This window comes from Setaria italica, chromosome I (assembly GCF_000263155.2).
Source record: "Setaria italica strain Yugu1 chromosome I, Setaria_italica_v2.0, whole genome shotgun sequence".
Lineage (NCBI taxonomy): Eukaryota > Viridiplantae > Streptophyta > Magnoliopsida > Poales > Poaceae > Setaria > Setaria italica.
Genome location: NC_028450.1, coordinates 27,165,001 through 27,182,531, shown reverse-complemented (window position 1 = coordinate 27,182,531; position 17,531 = coordinate 27,165,001). Strand labels below are relative to the sequence as shown.

The window sequence follows — 17,531 nt, the reverse complement described above, 5'->3', positions numbered from 1 at the left end:
TGGTGGAGGAGACATGGATAAATGATTTTAGTCGAAAAATCAGACCCAAATATCTTCAGCTTCGTGTTCCCAACCATAAGCACATTCTACTAAACAACAACAGCTTGAATATTGCCAACGAAGTTGCTCGGTTTGGAGTGGTTAGGTTGTCTGCGGTGATGCATGGCATCCAATGGTACCTGATGCTGGCCAGCATTGCAGAGCTCCTAGCGTGTGGCGTGATGACTTATCAAATGGTAGGACAATAGAGCTCGAACGGATCAGATACTTCCTGATGCTGCTGCTACCGTTGGAAGAGGAACTTATGACATTGCAATGGAGGTAGGGAGACAACTTCGTGCAGTAGTATCTCAATGGCATGTCAATGGATGGAGGACAATTAACAGAATTTCTCTCAAGTAGGACAACCAATTTTGTGGGTTCCTATGCAGGGCAAGAGATGGCCGATGGCTGAAGCACAGTTGGGACTTAGGAGATAGGCACAGTTTGACAGTGACACCTCTATCTTGATAACCATTGAGGAGACTAAAGGGTTCGAATGGGGTGCTTTCAAGTAGGGCAAATTCTTTATTCCTTCACAAGCTAGGCCGGTGTGGTGCAGACGGAGTGACAGGGACAGGAAGCATGCAACAGATGCACTAGGCACACCAGGGGTCTTCGGGTGGAAAAGTCCGTACAAAACACTATAGTCAACAGATCGATGAACTTCCCGGGTATTGCAATGGATTGACATGGGAAGGGCAACCATAGGTTTGTTTGAGTGAATGAGAGGAATCGGATGTAAAACCTATTTCCATAGTATCAATAAGGGTAGGCAACTTTTTACGTAGTGAGGTGGTGGTTTTGGGTCAAGTAAGCTCATCTTGAGACATAAAGAATATCAAAGGTTGAAACTGAGGCTTCGCTTTGCAGATGAACTCGACAAGAAAAATAGCAATGTAACACAAGAGGGAATATCGACTATGCCATTGTATATGAACTGAAGAGCATCTCGATGGCTTATGGAAAATTTTTATTTATCAAAAAATCATATTGAACAAAAAAAATTTCCTTGATGACATCGCTCCCCAACAAACATGAGAAGGCCTGGAGACAGGCCTACGGCTACCACTGCACGATATATGCAAATTAAAACTCTTGCGGCAAAGGTAGTCTCTTTTCACGAATTAAAACTCTCCGATAGAAATTCACATTATTACAAAGACAGATAAAATTAGATTACTTTAATAAAAAATATATTTCTATACAAGGTATCTTTTCACGGATTCATGTTTCATGTTACAAAATATAATGATTAAAAATGGCGATGCTGTGGTCAAGATCATTCAGGAAAGAAAAATGATAATGAACAAACAAAAAGAGAACTATTTGAATGCTATTTGCGCCGGCCACTTCGCTAGTTTGTCTTATTCAAAATTTATTATCTGTTAACGCCACTGCTTTTGTAGTCTTTATCTCCTCCATCAAACAAGCATGATCCCCGTATGCACATCCGAATTTGCATACCTCGCTGCCTCGAGCCTGATAGAGTTCTCGATGGCAGCCTTGAACTGGTCAGTCATGGCTTAGTAGGAGGCGATATCCCTGCCCTCAGTGATTGCACGGCGCGAAACAGCAAGATGAGCTAGCAAAGAAAAACCGCACGACGGTGTCGAAGTCAAGTGTGGATGCATCGAGGAAAGTCAAGGCGGCAGCTTGTCCCACGGGGTGGGCGCAGATGGAGCGGGAGCAGTAAGGTGAACTTGAAATGGAGTCCCACAATATGTTACGTGACCTAGTTACAAACTGTGCATGCACATAATTGACAAGTTCATGCATTCGTTTTTATGTTTTATAATTTGTTAGACTAAAGTGATACAACCACACAAGTTATTGTATGATGGGCACAATTTACTTTAAAATAAATGATACTTGTGTAATTTTTTGATTAAGACGAATGGTCAAAGTTATGACAAAAAATTAATAGTGACAAATATAAGTCAGTCTCACTATCGCTGCTGGGCATCTGCAATCCAGTTGTAGCAAATGTTTGTCTTTTTCGGCTGCTTAGATTTTTCTTTTTATTTAGCCCATGCTCTTCAGCATTTGAAAACGGCAGGCCGGCAGCTAACTCAAAATGAAGCAGGCAAACAAGCGAAGCTTCATAAGAGTCGGACGCTCGAGATGAAGTCTGCGCTGTCCAACCGTTACACGCCGGTTTGCTTCTCCTGCTGACTGCTGAAATTCAGAGTCTGACGAACTCAACGGGAACCTCACGCCGCATCACCCGTCGTCGTTTCACTTTCAACGGCTGGTGGTCGGAGCCTGTTCCTACCGGCCGCTGCCGCCCCGCGTGGACGATCAAAACGGCGCCACCGGCTTGGTGTTTGCTGGGCTGCTGGAGTACTGGTTGGCGTCAAGGCGGCTAACGACATGGGCCGCAGCGAGTAGCACCGTGGAAAGAACACACCACGTACGAGGAAAGAACAAAGGCTCCATGATTGCAGCACACCACTAGTGTATAGGAGTATATTCTTCTATCAAAAAATAGAAAAGAAAAAGCAGCAGCCAGATGATCCATTCAACCTGAACGCGCATGACCAATCTTTTGGATCAGTAACTCCGTCGAAACGGTATCGACACAAGAGCCTCTCTATCTCTACAGTTAGGGAAGGAAGAATACACCATTTCTCTTGAGATAACCCGCGATCTACTTATTCTCGCCTGTACTAAAGCTACCTCAACTAATTTTCCTGTCAAGTTTCTGAACTTTCCGGCCTTCGGCAGCAGCCTAGAAGAACTTGTCATAGTCCTGAGTTGGCTGCCCCCACACATCCATGAAACCTGAAACCATAGGAGCAAAGAAAATCTTCAGCTTCAGGATGAAACTTGCTTAAGATAGCATCCAACAATAAATCATCCAGAAAGCTCTTCAAGCATAGTACATACAATGTGTCAAAGACTCAAAGTTTATGATACATATCCCCACCAACAAACATCCAGCAGTTCACCTAAATTGCCAGGCCATTGAACAAGCAGGTTCCACCAGTTTGTTAATATGAAGCAATTGTGAATCTCTATTTGCAGCAGTGTTGAATATCAAGAAAGCATACTTGCCATTTCACTACCATCTAAATGCTGTTACAATGGATCATAATATAATAAGACTGCCAGATACATTTACTTTCCCATTGTAGTTGCACGAATCTTTGACCTACATGTATGAGCAAAGCCAGTACAGAACAAGAAGCTAGGAACACACAGGGTCAGCACTTAGTTTGGAAGCTTACAGTACCAAGTTGCACAGGAAACCAAGAAATCATGTGTGTTAGAACTGATTTATATGTATGAATGTGGTAGTGCGCCCACTTGTTAAACCAACTGCCCCATTGGTATAGATGGTTTCTGCAGTTTGGCCAGTAGTGGCACAAAGCTTTAGGTCACAAGTTAAAATCCAATTGGTCACTTTTTTTAAATACCAGGGGAAGGTCCATGTGCCTCAGGCAAATGGAAGCCCAGAGTAACAAAAACAGGGGGTTACACAAGTGATGAGTGTGGCTTTTGTACTGGGGAAGGTCTGTGAATGTTGTACCATCTTTTGCTCAAGTACTGGAAACTTGCTTATATGAAATTAGTGATCCCAGATATCAGCCCTTGGCCAAAATTTCTAGGTGCATGGACATACATGGAAATTCTAAGCTTAATGAGTTCTTCAAGTTCCGCAAAACCACAATGTATAAATACCAGGATGAGTAAAGGCCAAAAAGTGTGTTTGGGTTCAGTGTTAGTCTATCCTGAGATATAACCCTTTGTACTTTACGACTAACTTGCTGACTAATGTCTGCATCATGCATTTGAAGTTACTGTGAAACCTAAGATCCTTTCATGGCAACTTTTATCATTTTATAAGTTGATTATTTGAGGTGCAGCTACTGTCATTTTTAGGATATTTTTTCCAATTAAGTGAGTAGAAATATGGAAAAGGACATGTGAGTGAAGTTATTGATTACTTAGTGTTCCATCCTAATAAAATAAAAGCTGTTGCATCCATTAGTGCCTCAGAGTATGGTCGATACAGGTCATCCCGGCTATTCTGGCATGAGGGAAACCAGAAAAGGAAGGGCCATCTAAAACATATTTTGGTCAGTACAGGTCAAAAACTACATTTGTTCCCCGAAAAGGAAGGGCCATCTAAAACACAACTGCACATGTAAATGCCTAAATGGTAATTGGTATGACAGGGTTAAATCACAGCACAAGATTCTTTCAAACATGATCCAATGATAAGCGCCGCCAAAATTGACAATTTTGATAAGTACGCATCTGAAACTACAGGAAAAATAGACAAGTGGAAACAGAGGCCTAAAGCAGAAAGATATCAGGTATAGCATATTAGGGGAACAGAAAAAAATATTTTTAACTTACCAATATCAGTGAGAGACCCATATATTGGATCATCCATGACAGCAATACCCTGAAAGAAGGAAAAGTCATGAACATCGATATGCTACTCATGGAAGAAATACAGTAATTATTTCCTGGGCATTGTTTCAAAGGCGATAAGGCGACCTTGGAAATCTGTGCACGCCTTATCGTCTAGGCGATGCCTAGGCGACAAGGCGGACCGGTTCCCCAAGGAGAGCAGGGTCCGCCTGGACGCCTAGGCAATGCCTTTGAAACAATGTTCCTGGGACTTTGCTAAAGGCCTGCACGTGAAAAAACATATATAAAAGTAGCAGGCAGCCTCACCTCTGAGTCATTGACACCTATTCCAGCATGAAGATCTGATTGCATTGATGGGTAGCATGATATATCCGCACCAAGGAAATCGGAAAATGCAAGACTGTAGCCATCTTGAATACCAGGAAGAACATCCGTGTGTATGCCAGGGTCCATCATGCTGTCCATGCTAGAGCATACCATCTCGTTCCTGATTGAATCAAATTATACATGTATCTTTCAGCAGAAGCAAAGAGAGATATCAAGAACATGTTCAGGGCTACCGAGAATCCCTATATCATGCAAACATTGTAGCTACAACAAGTTCGAAATCTATTGGATTAGCATTGGCTTGGAAATAAAAGAGTAGAAAAAACTCACTTTGACTTTGACGAATCAAATCCACCAACTTCAACTGGTGTGCCACATTCTATATCAATTACTTGAACATCCTTATTCTCTAACGGAAGCTTGCATAAATCATCTGTAGCACTGATATTTTCACCTGTAAAAGTTTCAGGATCTTCTTGCTGTTTATTATGTAGTTCTGCAGAAGATCCAGCTTCAGACAGCTGGACCAACGCTGGATTATCGTGTATAGCAGCAACCTCTGTACCACCAACCAGGTCAAGATCAGATAGATTTAGGGAGAAAGATTGATCCAGCTTCCCTTCTTCCATTTTGATTACAGCTTCAGCCCCAACATCATGACCAACAACTTTCCTTTCATCAGACAACTCGATCAAGTCCACATCTTGTGGCAGCATATCAATATCACAGTTTTGTGTTCCTTCCTTAAATTGTAACTTCAAGTTATTCTCATGAGAAGATATTGTCCGAGACAACTCAGTTTCCTGAGTCAAGCTGTCCTCCTTATGAGAAGCTGCCAGTGGGGGCAATGTGGTTTCTTCAATCAAGCTATCCCTGTGATTAGCTGTCAAGGGAGATAAATCAGTTTCTTGCATCAAGCCATCCTCTTGCACCAAGCTATCCTTGTGAGAAGCTGTAAATGGAGATAAGCTGGTTTCCTGCATCAAGTTCTCCTTGTGAGCATCTGCCACTGGAGATAGATTAGTTTCTTCCTTATATTCCTGAACCACATGTGGTTGTGCATCAACCTTCTCTTCCGCCATATTTTCAATCGACATGGATGTTTCATTTTCTTGAAGAAGCATAGGCTCTATTGGTTCGGCACAGGGAGCACCAGAGTTAGTGTTTTGTTGACAGACTTGATCTTCTCTATTTTCTGACTCAATGTTAGTCAAAGAGCTCTCATTTGCAGATTCACCAATTACCATCTCTGAAGCTTGTCCAGAAGAAAGTAGATTAACTGTTTCAGCTACTGCAGCTTCTCCTGGGACAGATGCTGCATTTCTGTGTCCGCGCACTGACCTTGGCCTTGTTGGGGCTCTTGTGAAGTTACAATAGTCAATCAAATTCTTCTTACCATCATGCATATCATTTTCCACATATGTCACCTCACCATCAGAAGTGTTGTTATCCAAAGCAGCCTCATCCAAAACTCGTTTATCATCTTCAGCTTCCTCATCAGGAACTTCATCTTGAATCTTACCATCCGGTAACTGCTTAGGCTCCGACTCCATAACAACACCAGCAGAGGCATTACTAACATCAGTGTCTCTCTCTTGATTGACCACATCTGATTCTGAATTCAGAGCCTCACTGTCGTCCTCCATCTCACCCTCCTCAGTCTCCTCCGTCACCTCAGGCGCAGCATCAGCATCCTTCCTAACATCATCAACAGATCTCACAATCTTTGACCTGGTATTCTCCATGTCTAACCCTGCTACAGCCTTCGCCGTCAATGGTGCTTCCTCTCTCACTACCTCTGTAACACTGCTCCTCACCTCATCACTCCACCGACTGCCTCGTCGCTCCCTCCGAAATCCAGGTGCCCCATCTTCATCCTCATCCTCTTCGTTGCGCCGGCCATTTGAAGACGACCTTCCCCTCTCCTTCTCCCTGTCCCTCCCTGAATCATACCCCCTCCTGTACTCCCCATACTTCCTCTTCCCTCTCCCATTGTAGCTGCCACTGTTGTAATCATCTCTGCTGCTAGTGCTACTACTAGTGCTATTGGCCCGCCTCGGCCGAGCGCCAGGGTTATTGCTGTACTCATCCTCGTACCTCCTCCGGCCGTAAAACCCGTGGGGTTCCTGCAATTGCTGCGGCGGTGGCAGAGGAAGAGGATGAGCGCCCCACGCGCCGGAGCTGCCGGCGCCGCGCTGCAGGGCGGCCGGCGGGAGAGCGCCCTGGGATACCAGATACTCGGCCGCCAGGCGACCGGCCTCCATAAGCACCTCGTACTTGCGCTCCGGCGGGGGCGGCGCCGGTGGAAACGGCGGAGGAGGAGGCGGAGCGTAGTACAGCTGCTTGTGGCCGCGGGGGTACCCCGGTCCGCCGCGGCCGCGGCCGAACGGCGGCGGCGGAGGCAGGCGGCTGCGGTGGTTGTACTGCATCACAAAGGTCACGCCTTTCTCCGCGGAATCCACGAGAAATTCGCCAGGAATTCTGAGGCAAAGACCAAAAAGAAAAGGTGTTACGATTTCTGAGACTTTATCTCGCGGCGGGGAATCGGAAACCCTAAAAGGAGGGCAAGAACTCACGAGTCACGATTCAAGGGCCAATCCTGCCATCGAACTGGAGCAATCCACCAGGCGGGGCCAGCAATTTACCACTCGCTAATTCAGTTCTTGTTTCTTTCTACCTGTGTTCTTGGTCCGATCGATGCGGAGAAGGAAAAGAATTATCCTCAGGAAAAATGGAAGAATTACACGAACGCGATGGTGCAGCTATTTCTGCTGGGAATTCTAATTTCTACGGCAAGAATTTGCTGCTTGATTTAATCCAAGGAATTAATAAAAAGGAGTGGGGAAAATTAATGGTTGCTGCTTTTAGTGGGTCGGAGTATCAGTTTTGGATGCGCGCGTGAATGCGCACGTGGATCCAATGGCTCTATCTGCTGCTGGGGTGGGTGAGTATGGAGATGACTGGTGGGTCCACAAGTGTGGGGCTGGCCTGTCATTGAGCTGACACGGTTGGGAAGGGGTTGGTTCTTGGTGGGCAGCAGCTAGACTAGGAAATGGCGTATCAGGCCGTGTCTGCCATGTGGGCCGTCCACTCCTAGTCTTTTTCTTTGATCAATTTGCTCCTAATTAACATTAATCGCTAGCGTAAGTTTTAGAAGCATCTTTACAATACCATTTGGGCAAACAGCCAAACACTTTGCAATTGTTCAACAGCAGAATTTTTCACTTTACTTGTCTACTTATGGAAAAGCCGCCTGTTTAAATCAGACCACGCACGGTGCGGCCGCCTGTTTAAATCAGACCACGCACGGTGCGGCCGTACCATGCATATCCACGAGCTCATTCATCGCTCCTGGCTAGTACCGAGAATCCTATATGACTTCTGTAAGTTCGGATGTTATTTGGCGTGTTTTTAGATTCGTGCGGTCGTTGTGGCCCCACAATCTCCTTCATCTCTGCTCTCCTCCCCGGGCTAACTCACTCGCTCGGCACGTCACTGCTGCTCGCTTGTGCGCTGGCAAGGAGCCTGGGCTGGAGGGGTGGAAGCTGGGTGGTGGGAGCGGCTCAACGGCGCTGTCGCCGCTAGCCACCGATGGTGGTCGAGATTGGCGGTGGTGGATAGCGACCGGCGGAGTTAGGGTTATTGTTTGGTGGTTTTCTAAGGCTCTAATGGCCACTGCCTACCAGCCTTAAAGGAGAGGTTGGCGTCGCCGGCCGGCCGAGGCTGGGCATTCAGTGGGTAGTGTTCTATGGTGGGGGCGACGAGGGACGCCTAATTACAAAGGTCGGTGTTGGATGGTAGGTGGGAGGTGTGACGGGGCAGTAGCCGCCGGCCTAGGCGGCGATGGAGGCGGCAAGGTTGGGAGGCGTTGATATTAAGGAAGAAGAAGGTCGAGCCGATGTTATGGCCCTAACGGGCCAAATCTATCTACCAATCTAGCTTCCACAAGCCAGATAGGAGCCCCCCTGACTGGCACGGCACCTGGAGAAGGACATAACTGTACGGGGTTGCTCATGAACCCGATGAGTTGTGCTGCTCGTCGTCTCGTCATTATGCAAATCACAGTTCATCTCATAGACTCAGAATGGATGCTCATGCTCATACAACACAAGTTCATACATCACATCAATATATCATACATCACAAGTTCATACATATTAGATAATATATCAGATCACCATACCACATGTCCACATCAGATTAACTCACCTTGTCATGCTCCAGAGCCCTGACAGTATCGAGCTGGATCCATCGCCTTCCCCACCACATGCAGCACCTCGAAAGCGGAGGGACAGAGCAACGGGGAAAGGGGTGGATGGGCGGTTAGGCCTAAAGTATTTTTTTACCTTCCCATTGAAAACAAGTGGCTTAGTTGGCACACAAGTGAAAGGATTACAAGATACCCAGTGGGTGAATAGGCTTTATCAATTTTTCCTAAATCAAAGCAGAATTAGGTACCATATTTTCATGTACCCAATCGGATGCTCCAACACTAACAAGGGTTAGAGTATCTGGAGCTGCTAAAATATCTGATGATAGAAAAGAGTAAGTATGAGATCTAAAGTTTGGAGAGAACTTAGCTGAATCCACTTGAATAGAAAGGTGGTAAATAGATTAGAGAAGAATTTCCACCTAAAACCTACAGCTCAAACCATTCACGTGACTAGATCTAGACAAATCTAAGAAAGTTAATGAAGAGCAAGTGAAGAACAAAGGAAAGCACAAATCACATGAGACAATCAATTTGTTACCAAAGTGCACTTCCCAAACGAAAATTCATCTTCATTGAGGTGCCTTTTTCAAGACCATGTTGAGCCACCAATCCTACCCTTACCCTTAGCAACCTACCGGTCTAGGTAATGTTATTTACTATGAAATCCTCATCAAAGATGGACAATACAAATATCCAGGGCACGACCACACAATTTGGGTGCTCCACAACAATGCCTAGCCATCTAGGAGCCAAGCTCCAAGAGTAACAAACATGAATCGATGATCGAAGATGCTTAAAGTGCTCAGGAGTCAAAGATGAAGCTCACACACCCAAATCCAAGTACTCTGGAGCCTTTGTTCGCAGAGTGTTCAGTGGAGATAGACTTAGCTGGCTGATTAGTGTAAAGGATAATTCTATTGACCATGTGCTTGATTCTTGAGCAACTATTAGTGGATCACAGTCCATCTTTATTCCTTCAATTAATTTTAGGTTGAGGGAGCAAAGTAATAAATTCTCAACAGGGTGTTTGTCCCGTGGTGGTTTGGCAACAATGAATGAAGGGGGTAAAGGCATATTTATACCCCCCAACCCCCAAAACAAGTTGTTATTGTGTTGGATATTCCGGCACCCTGACGAAATACTTCAGCACCTTTAGTGGAAACAAAAAAACTAGTTAGTGCCAAATATTCCGACACCTTGTTAGAAAATCCAATAAATTTAGCACCGCGAGCCTACCCGGAATAGAGTTGTTCCCACCCCATGCCGGATACTCTAGAAAACGAGAACCATGTGCGAACTTACCTGTACTAGAGCACTCCAACACCATGTCAAAAAATCCGGTTAATTAAGCCCGGTGGACATCACCGAACAAGGTTGTTTCGATCCCTTGCTAGATACACTAGCGCACCCAAAGGTTAGCATGTTGAGTGTCTCTCTCATGGTTAGATAGAATGATCCTTGAGCACTTTGACATCAATAAAATGATTGGAATGCATCCTCTTTTTTGTACGGCATACCTAACTCAATTTCACAACAAAAAAAGAATTTTAAATCTTCCAATCTTGTACGCCATACACCACGAACATTGGGGATTAGCATGTTATATCCATCCACAAATTTATCCACTTTGCCACCTATCCATACATCAACATAGTCATTAGTCCTTTGGTTATGTTTTCCGTCAATCAACCAAAACCCACAAGGGAGAGCCTAGATGCACTTTCAGTAAGAGAGGTTATTTGGCAACATACTGCAATGGAAAATGTTGTTGGAGTTCACAACTATCGTCAATTGGTCCAATCTACCCCCTTAATAAGATCTGTCATTTATTTCTCTATGCAGAAATGGAGTTTTAAGTTACAATTTTGTAAGGTGATAGTGGACACCATGATGTATGTTAGAAAATACACTGAATTGTTCATTTATTTTGATGGGCTAGAACATCCAATAATAAAATAACTCGAGGGATGCAAAATGTATCAAAAATAATGATGAAAAAATTATAAAGTATATTTTTAACATAAGTTATGATGTCTTCTATCACCATACAAAAGTTTTAACTTAAAAATCCACTTATGCATGAAAAAAAGACATGTCTTGTTATGTTGTAGGTTTAACTAATTGATATAGTTGTGGGAGCAAATCAAACCAAAAATAATTTAGGGGCAATCCGGACTTTGGCCATATTTGACAGGAGTAATTTGGACTTCATTCCTTTCTAAGTTGTAGAGTGGCAACAAATAGAAAAGTTAGTATAAACTTTATCATAGTTAAAATGTCAACTAGTTTGGATGACCTAACAACCAACCAGGTACAAGAAATAGTTATACATACCTAGGCAGTTTCGTGTACAAACATCTTGAGGAGACCAACAAAAATATCATATTAACTAGGAAGAGCTTGTCAAATAGTAGAAGCTTTAATCAAAATGTAAGGAAACATACATGAAACTAGCATAGTATTACATCATATGATCATTTTGCATTTCTATTGTAATGTCAACACTCATCAAGAGCTAAAATGAGGTAAACAAGAAAATGTAAAAATGTACATCTAATCTGAAGCATGCCAAATTTTTGTTGCTCTAATTGGTGCATTCGTTCCCTTGACTTCATGCCTCCAACTCTATTGATCTTGTTTGGTGCAAGTACTTGACTTCATGTATCCACTTATATAGAGGGGCTTAGGGAGGGTCCTTTCTTGGATTTCAAGAATGGATGTATAAGTGAACTAAAACGCTTATTCCTGTTATAATATACTATCTCTATGTTAGGCAAAGAGTTCATGCACACATTTAACACTAGCTCCATATAACAACATCGTTTATGTTTTTATTTATTTAGTGCTCATTTTTTTTGTGATTGAAAGTATGACATACCCATTATGGATGGCAACAGGCACAATATCCGTGAGTAGAGGGTTTTCAAACCCGCGCCCGCTAGGTAAACCTTGTGCCCGTGCCCGTGCCCGCGCTCGTCGCCCGTCACAGACAAGAAACTGTGCCCGCACCCGTCGCCCGCGGGCATAGTAAACCTGCAGGCACACCCGTGCCCGCCATACAACAAGTATAGTTATCATAGATTCACATATGCATCACATGATTCACATCACAAAACAGATAAATTGTTCAACATCTCAACAATACTACAAGCCAAATTCACCATCCAAACTCCATCATCATCACAAACTCTTGTGAAGTCCTTCCAGACTGCATACGTGATAGTTCAACAACACTGCAGCTCAACAACATGGCAAGAATTAGAATTAAGTAATGGAACTATTACAAGATCCAGCATTAAGTAATGGCAACAACATGGATCTAGCAAAGGCAGTACCGCAGTTCATGGATCTAGCGTTCTACTGAAGAGTCCCTACTGAACAGAGAAGGAAGAAAGATCAGAACTAAAATCAAGAATACCTCAGATCCAGAGAAGGCTACAGCTTGGGGTGGCTGGGGCTGCAGCACTTTGGCACTCTGACGCAGCAGCCAGCAGGGGCGACAGCGTGAGGGGTCTGGGCGTCGGGGCTTTGCCGCTCGGAATCGAAGGTCGGAGGATGGGTGGGGCCAAACATTCCCATAAAGAGGCTGGGCAACGGGCGACCGCTCCTGGCTCCTCCACTCGAGCGAATTGGGGTTGGGATGTCGGGGGGATCGATCGTGCCGTGACCCCCGCTTAGATAGGAGTCAAATGCGGTACAAATCCAGTCCCAGGAGGCTGGTACACACATTCCAGCATAATGGATCATTGCCGCCCGTATGGCAGCGGTTTGTGAATATGTAATCAAAATACAAGAAGTACAAATAGCAAATAAGTTACTGCTAAAGCTAGAACAATATTGTTGAAGCACTTGGCGCCGCAACTCAGCATCATGATGGCCCACGCCACAGGCAAGTTGGGTGCGGACGCGACGACCTGCGGGTAGCCTTCTCCGGCGATGAACCGTTCTCTGCAATCGCAGGCAAGAGTGAGCACAAAAGTACTTAGCAAGTCCAAACCCGCTCTACAGAGGGGGTATAAGCTCATGCATAATGGAGTACAAGGAAGTGGCTGGGGTTTATTTTGCGTAAAGCAGATTTTTACACATGCATGGTTAATTTTGTAAAGGCATTTTAGCAAAAGAATAATATATTCATATTTAAGAGTATTTGAAACAGTGATGATCCTACCGAAGGATCCAACTTTTAATGCTACTGGACACCCCATCCGCAGTAGCCCACGACACTCTTGCCGGACAATTTCAAAATCAGACCCAAGTCCCATTTTATCAAAAGGTTTTTGAAACTTTAAAATTGGAGGCTTTTCTGAGCCGCTCGTGACCGTGAGCACGGCTATTTGAATAATTTTACACTCTGCAGAGATCGTACACTTTACCCACATGTCATGTTTCACTTTGATGCCAATGTGTGATCAGCGCACATTTACACTTTCCGAGATGTGTTGGCAAGCTAACGTGACAGAGCTATTACATCAGTTGGACCTGACATATGCTACACGACAGACTGTAGGAGCGCCTCCATACATCTGCCCGGGTTAGCTACCCCGACACTGACGTGCATCTCGTGCACTCGGGTGGTAACATCACCTCGGGGCCAACCGACTTAGTAAGCTAAGGCCATACCCATTTAAGCATATGTGGTTGCACTGTAATCTCAGATAGGGGCACCAATTCTCGGTCCTTAATCGAGACAAGGTGGATATCTACAAAAGTCAACCACACAGGTTCGAGTCAAACTTCTAGGAGTCCCACATGGATCCTGATCTGCCCCATCTCTAGGTAATCACCATCATCATCATCATCATTTTATAAATTCCACCAACTCACGCCATTTAAAACAACCCATCCCATTTTTCTCATTTGTAAACGATTGCATTTGATAAACAATAGTAAGTAATGTTGCATAAATAAATCCTAAGCATGCTAGTATCAATTATCAAGGAATTCATCTAAACAGAGGAAATCATGTTTAGAGATAAATCTAGGCTGACAAGGAATAATCAGGATTATAAATAATTGCAAGGTGTGGCCTGTCCATCGGCTATTAACTATATTAGAGTAGTAAAATATTTCAAGGTTTCATATACAAGTCGAATGCACTTTTAAATTGGCTTCTACGAGTTGTGTTTAAAAACTGGGATAAATATGATAAAAGGGAATAGGTTGGACTTGCCTTCGCTCAAAGAACGGGTAGTTCAACTCGCGGTACGGGTTTCGTCGCGGTACGGGTTTCGATCTCCGGCTTGCGGTACCAGCCTTTGTGCTCGCGGTACGTGCTTCGAGCTTCTGCTTGCAGTACTAGCTTCCTAACTTGCGGTTCCGGACTCCAAGCTTCTTCTCATCGTCGTTCGCGAACTCTCGGTGATTACTACGGGACACAGAGCAAACAACCACAGCACTCATAAATTTAATATAAATACAAACTGAGTTCCATAAATTATAAGATTGACATAGATAGATAGAGCTTGATTTTAGATAAGTTTAAAAAGGGAATCAAGTCAATCGGAGGCCAGTCGGATCGAGAAGATATTGGCTTCACAAGTTTGAGTGCTGATTAAATTCAGAAAAAGAAAGAGGAACAGATAGGTTGGGTTTGAATTTCTGTCTAAGATTGTTAGGCCAACTAACAGTTCAAGGTGCTTACCAAGAGCACGACGAGCTCGGAAGATTTCCCCAGAGGAAGATCAGAGAGAGAGAGAGCGACGAGCAGAACCTTGCTCTAATGGAACCGAGAGGGTGAGTGAGCTAGGGCTGGGAAAGGTGGCCGGGCTGGTTGGAAATGAGTTGGGAGTGGTGGAGGAGCTGCGTGAATGCGCCTTTAATTGGCCAAGAGAAAGTAGTGGCCAGCAACGGCGCGGCGGGGTATTGGTAGTACAGGGATGATGGGCCTGTTCGCTTCAGCTTATTCAGCCGGCTTATCAGTCACCAAACAGTGTTTTCCTCTCACAACAAATCAGCCGTTTCAGCTTTTCAGTCGGCTTATAAGCTGAAGCGAACAGACCCGATGATGTAGCGAGGGATGGCGTTGCCGACACACACGCGACGAGACGGCAAAGCCGGCGTGGGTGGCAAAGCAAGATGGGGCCGTCGTGCATAACGACGCCAAAAGGTGCCGGACGGAAGCGTGTGGTCTCTTCCTAGGGCTAGGGTGTTGCGCGCGAGCGCAGTTAGTGCGTGTCGCGTGTTCGGCGAAAGGAAGGCACCGCGAGGGGTACCCTAGAGTGGCATGCTGGCACGTGGCAACGAGTCGGCAACGTTTCGCCTGGGCCGCGTATATAATATAGAGAAACATCCCAATAAGATTCACTAATTGCTAATTCTCTCGTATGTGGTGCAGCCACATCACCTTAATTGTTTGCATTGTCCGATCTAAAAAGCTTCACATCCTGACCGTCTACAATCCACTAAGGGTTCTTAATTATTTACTTGGTTTTCATTAATGCCTCATAAATAGTTTTTTCTAATAGAAAAACAGCAAATAGTACAAATACTGTCGTTGTCAAGATTAGCGGATCAAGACTAAGACTACTAAATTTCTTTTATGCGCGTAAGGCTTCGGATGGTGGCGTGAGAGACACAGGGTCTGTAGTAGGGGTTACAGGAGGGCGAGAGAGGGAGCTGGTCCCAAGTCTCTTGGGTGTGCACTGAGGCTCTAAAGGAGAGTGTGAGCGTGTTCTGTTAGCTTGAGAGCGTCCCCCCGTTTCAGGGTCCCCAGTTCTCCTTTTATAGCGCAAGGAGGCCACCGGGGTTACAAGTGAGACCGGGTATGAGGAGAAGTAAAAGAGATAATCTAAGTTAAGTAAGATACAACATAAGGAGAGGGACCAAGTTCCCGGGTCGCCGGCCTCCTCCTCGGCCGTCGGCTCCTGTCAGCGCGTCCACCGGAAGAGGGTGGCTGCCTTCAGATCCTGTCGATCCTCTCCTTGGTAACGTCACCGCCAGGCACGATGATGGTGTTCGGTCATGGCATCTGTGCCTGTCAGGGGAGGCGGTTGATCCCGCTGTCTTGTTGATGGCCCGTGGGACGCGGACGTCGCGTCCCTGTCGCCGGATGCGCGGGGTGCGAGGATGGGCGGGACTTCCTCCTGTGCCGGGCGGCGCAGGCCATGAGTGCCCCGTAGAGAATCGGAGAGAGCTGCAGCCACTGTAGCCTGCACCGCATGGTCGCACATGGGTACTTGTGGCGGGTCGCGTCGGGGGCGCGAGCGCCTTTCTGCGCGCCAGAGCTGCAGCGCATTTATGGCGAGGTCGACAGGGGGACCCACGAGATCCGCGCCCTGATCTTCCAGTCTGCGCCCGAGGCGGGTATTTGTCTTGTGGGCCCGGATGAGTTCGACCCCCTGCGCCCTGGGTCGGGTGAGGCAGAGTCTTGCGGCGGGGGGTCGAGCGCTCCCGACCCCAGGCCCGTGGGTCGGGTGAGGCGAAGTCTTGCGGCGGGGGGTCGGGCGCTCCCGACCCTAGGCCCGTGGGTTGGGCGAGGCGGAATCTTGCGGCGGGGGGTCGGGCGCTCCCGACCCTAGGCCCGTGGGTCGGGCGAGGCGGAGTCTTGCGGCGGGGGGTCAGGCGCTCCCGACCCCAGGCCCGTGGGTTGGGCGAGGCGGAGTTTGGTCCTCAAGGGGTCAGGAATGTCCGACCCCAGGAGACTGGGTCGGGCGAGGCGGAGCGTGGCTCCCTCCTCCCGTGTTGGGCCGACGGCAGTCTTTATTGCCTTAGGCAGGCTTGGCCTTTATGATTGTTGTTTTCATGGACTTTAGGAGGTCGTTAATATTTCCCCCCTACAAATACTATCACTATGTTTTAGTGACAAAGTAGCTGCAATATTACTAATTTAGTTTCGATTAGGATGGGATACAAACTCTCCTTTTCTTGACTCTTTGATCAACTCTCCTAATAAGATACACAATAGATATGTCCAAGCAATGAATGAGTTCAAGGATGCTACAAGGTCAAAAGTTTATCTATATATCATATCTATATATATTATATAGAAGAAAACCACTAATAAGTATTTATTGTTATTTCTCTCTTCTCTCAAATAGCCACATCATCTTGATTATTGTAACCATCCGATCAACTTCGTGCACATTTTCTATCCATTAGATACATGTCTTATTGGTTTCATTCTTCTACATCCATTAATTAACCAAAGAGTAATTCAAAAGACTATGATTTTTTATCAAAGAAGTCGCTCATGGCTTACAACGTAATCTCTACAAGTGCACCATTTATATGAGCAATTAGACAACCACATTGGTTCATAGTTTATCAAAAAGCTCTTTCAAATCCCGCAACAATCGTGTGGGGAATCACCTAGTTAACATAATTATTGAGTACTTTTTGTATGTATATCACTACAACCGATCAATCAATTGTTGTCACTAATCTTATTGAATTATATTGGCTGCATTGTATCTTTGATAGTAGTATAGTTTTTCCTTGAGCTCTATTGGCTTCATTGTATCATCGTCAACACATACAACTTATCCCTTAAAAGCTTGCATGAGAGGAAGCTCAGTGTCTAGCACTCTACTTGCTTTTTTTGGAGACTTTGCCATGAGCCTCTTCTATCACA

General features: G+C 45.4%; 1 protein-coding gene across 1 annotated transcript; it reads right to left on the bottom strand.

The window, feature by feature from the left end:
• Positions 1-2,498: 2,498 nt before the first annotated feature.
• Positions 2,499-7,653, bottom strand: LOC101755177 (histone-lysine N-methyltransferase SETD1A). The gene is made up of 5 exons (XM_004952788.2): positions 7,326-7,653; positions 5,080-7,230; positions 4,729-4,909; positions 4,405-4,453; positions 2,499-2,823 (listed from the first exon to the last, which is right to left on the bottom strand). Exons 2-5 carry the CDS (start codon positions 7,176-7,178, stop codon positions 2,771-2,773), a joined length of 2,382 nt encoding a protein of 793 aa, XP_004952845.1. The 5' UTR covers positions 7,179-7,230; positions 7,326-7,653; the 3' UTR covers positions 2,499-2,770.
• Between the last annotated feature and the right edge of the window lie 9,878 nt (positions 7,654-17,531).

Excerpts from the sequence above, each read along its gene's own strand:
- LOC101755177 (XM_004952788.2), bottom strand. The coding sequence starts at position 7,178 with ATGCAGTACAACCACCGCAGCCGCCTGCCTCCGCCGCCGCCGTTCGGC. Across the intron at positions 4,454-4,728 it reads TAGGTGTCAATGACTCAGAG|GGTATTGCTGTCATGGATGA; the intron begins GTGAGGCTGCCT and ends TCCTTCTTTCAG. Across the intron at positions 2,824-4,404 it reads TGGGTCTCTCACTGATATTG|GTTTCATGGATGTGTGGGGG; the intron begins GTAAGTTAAAAA and ends CTATGGTTTCAG.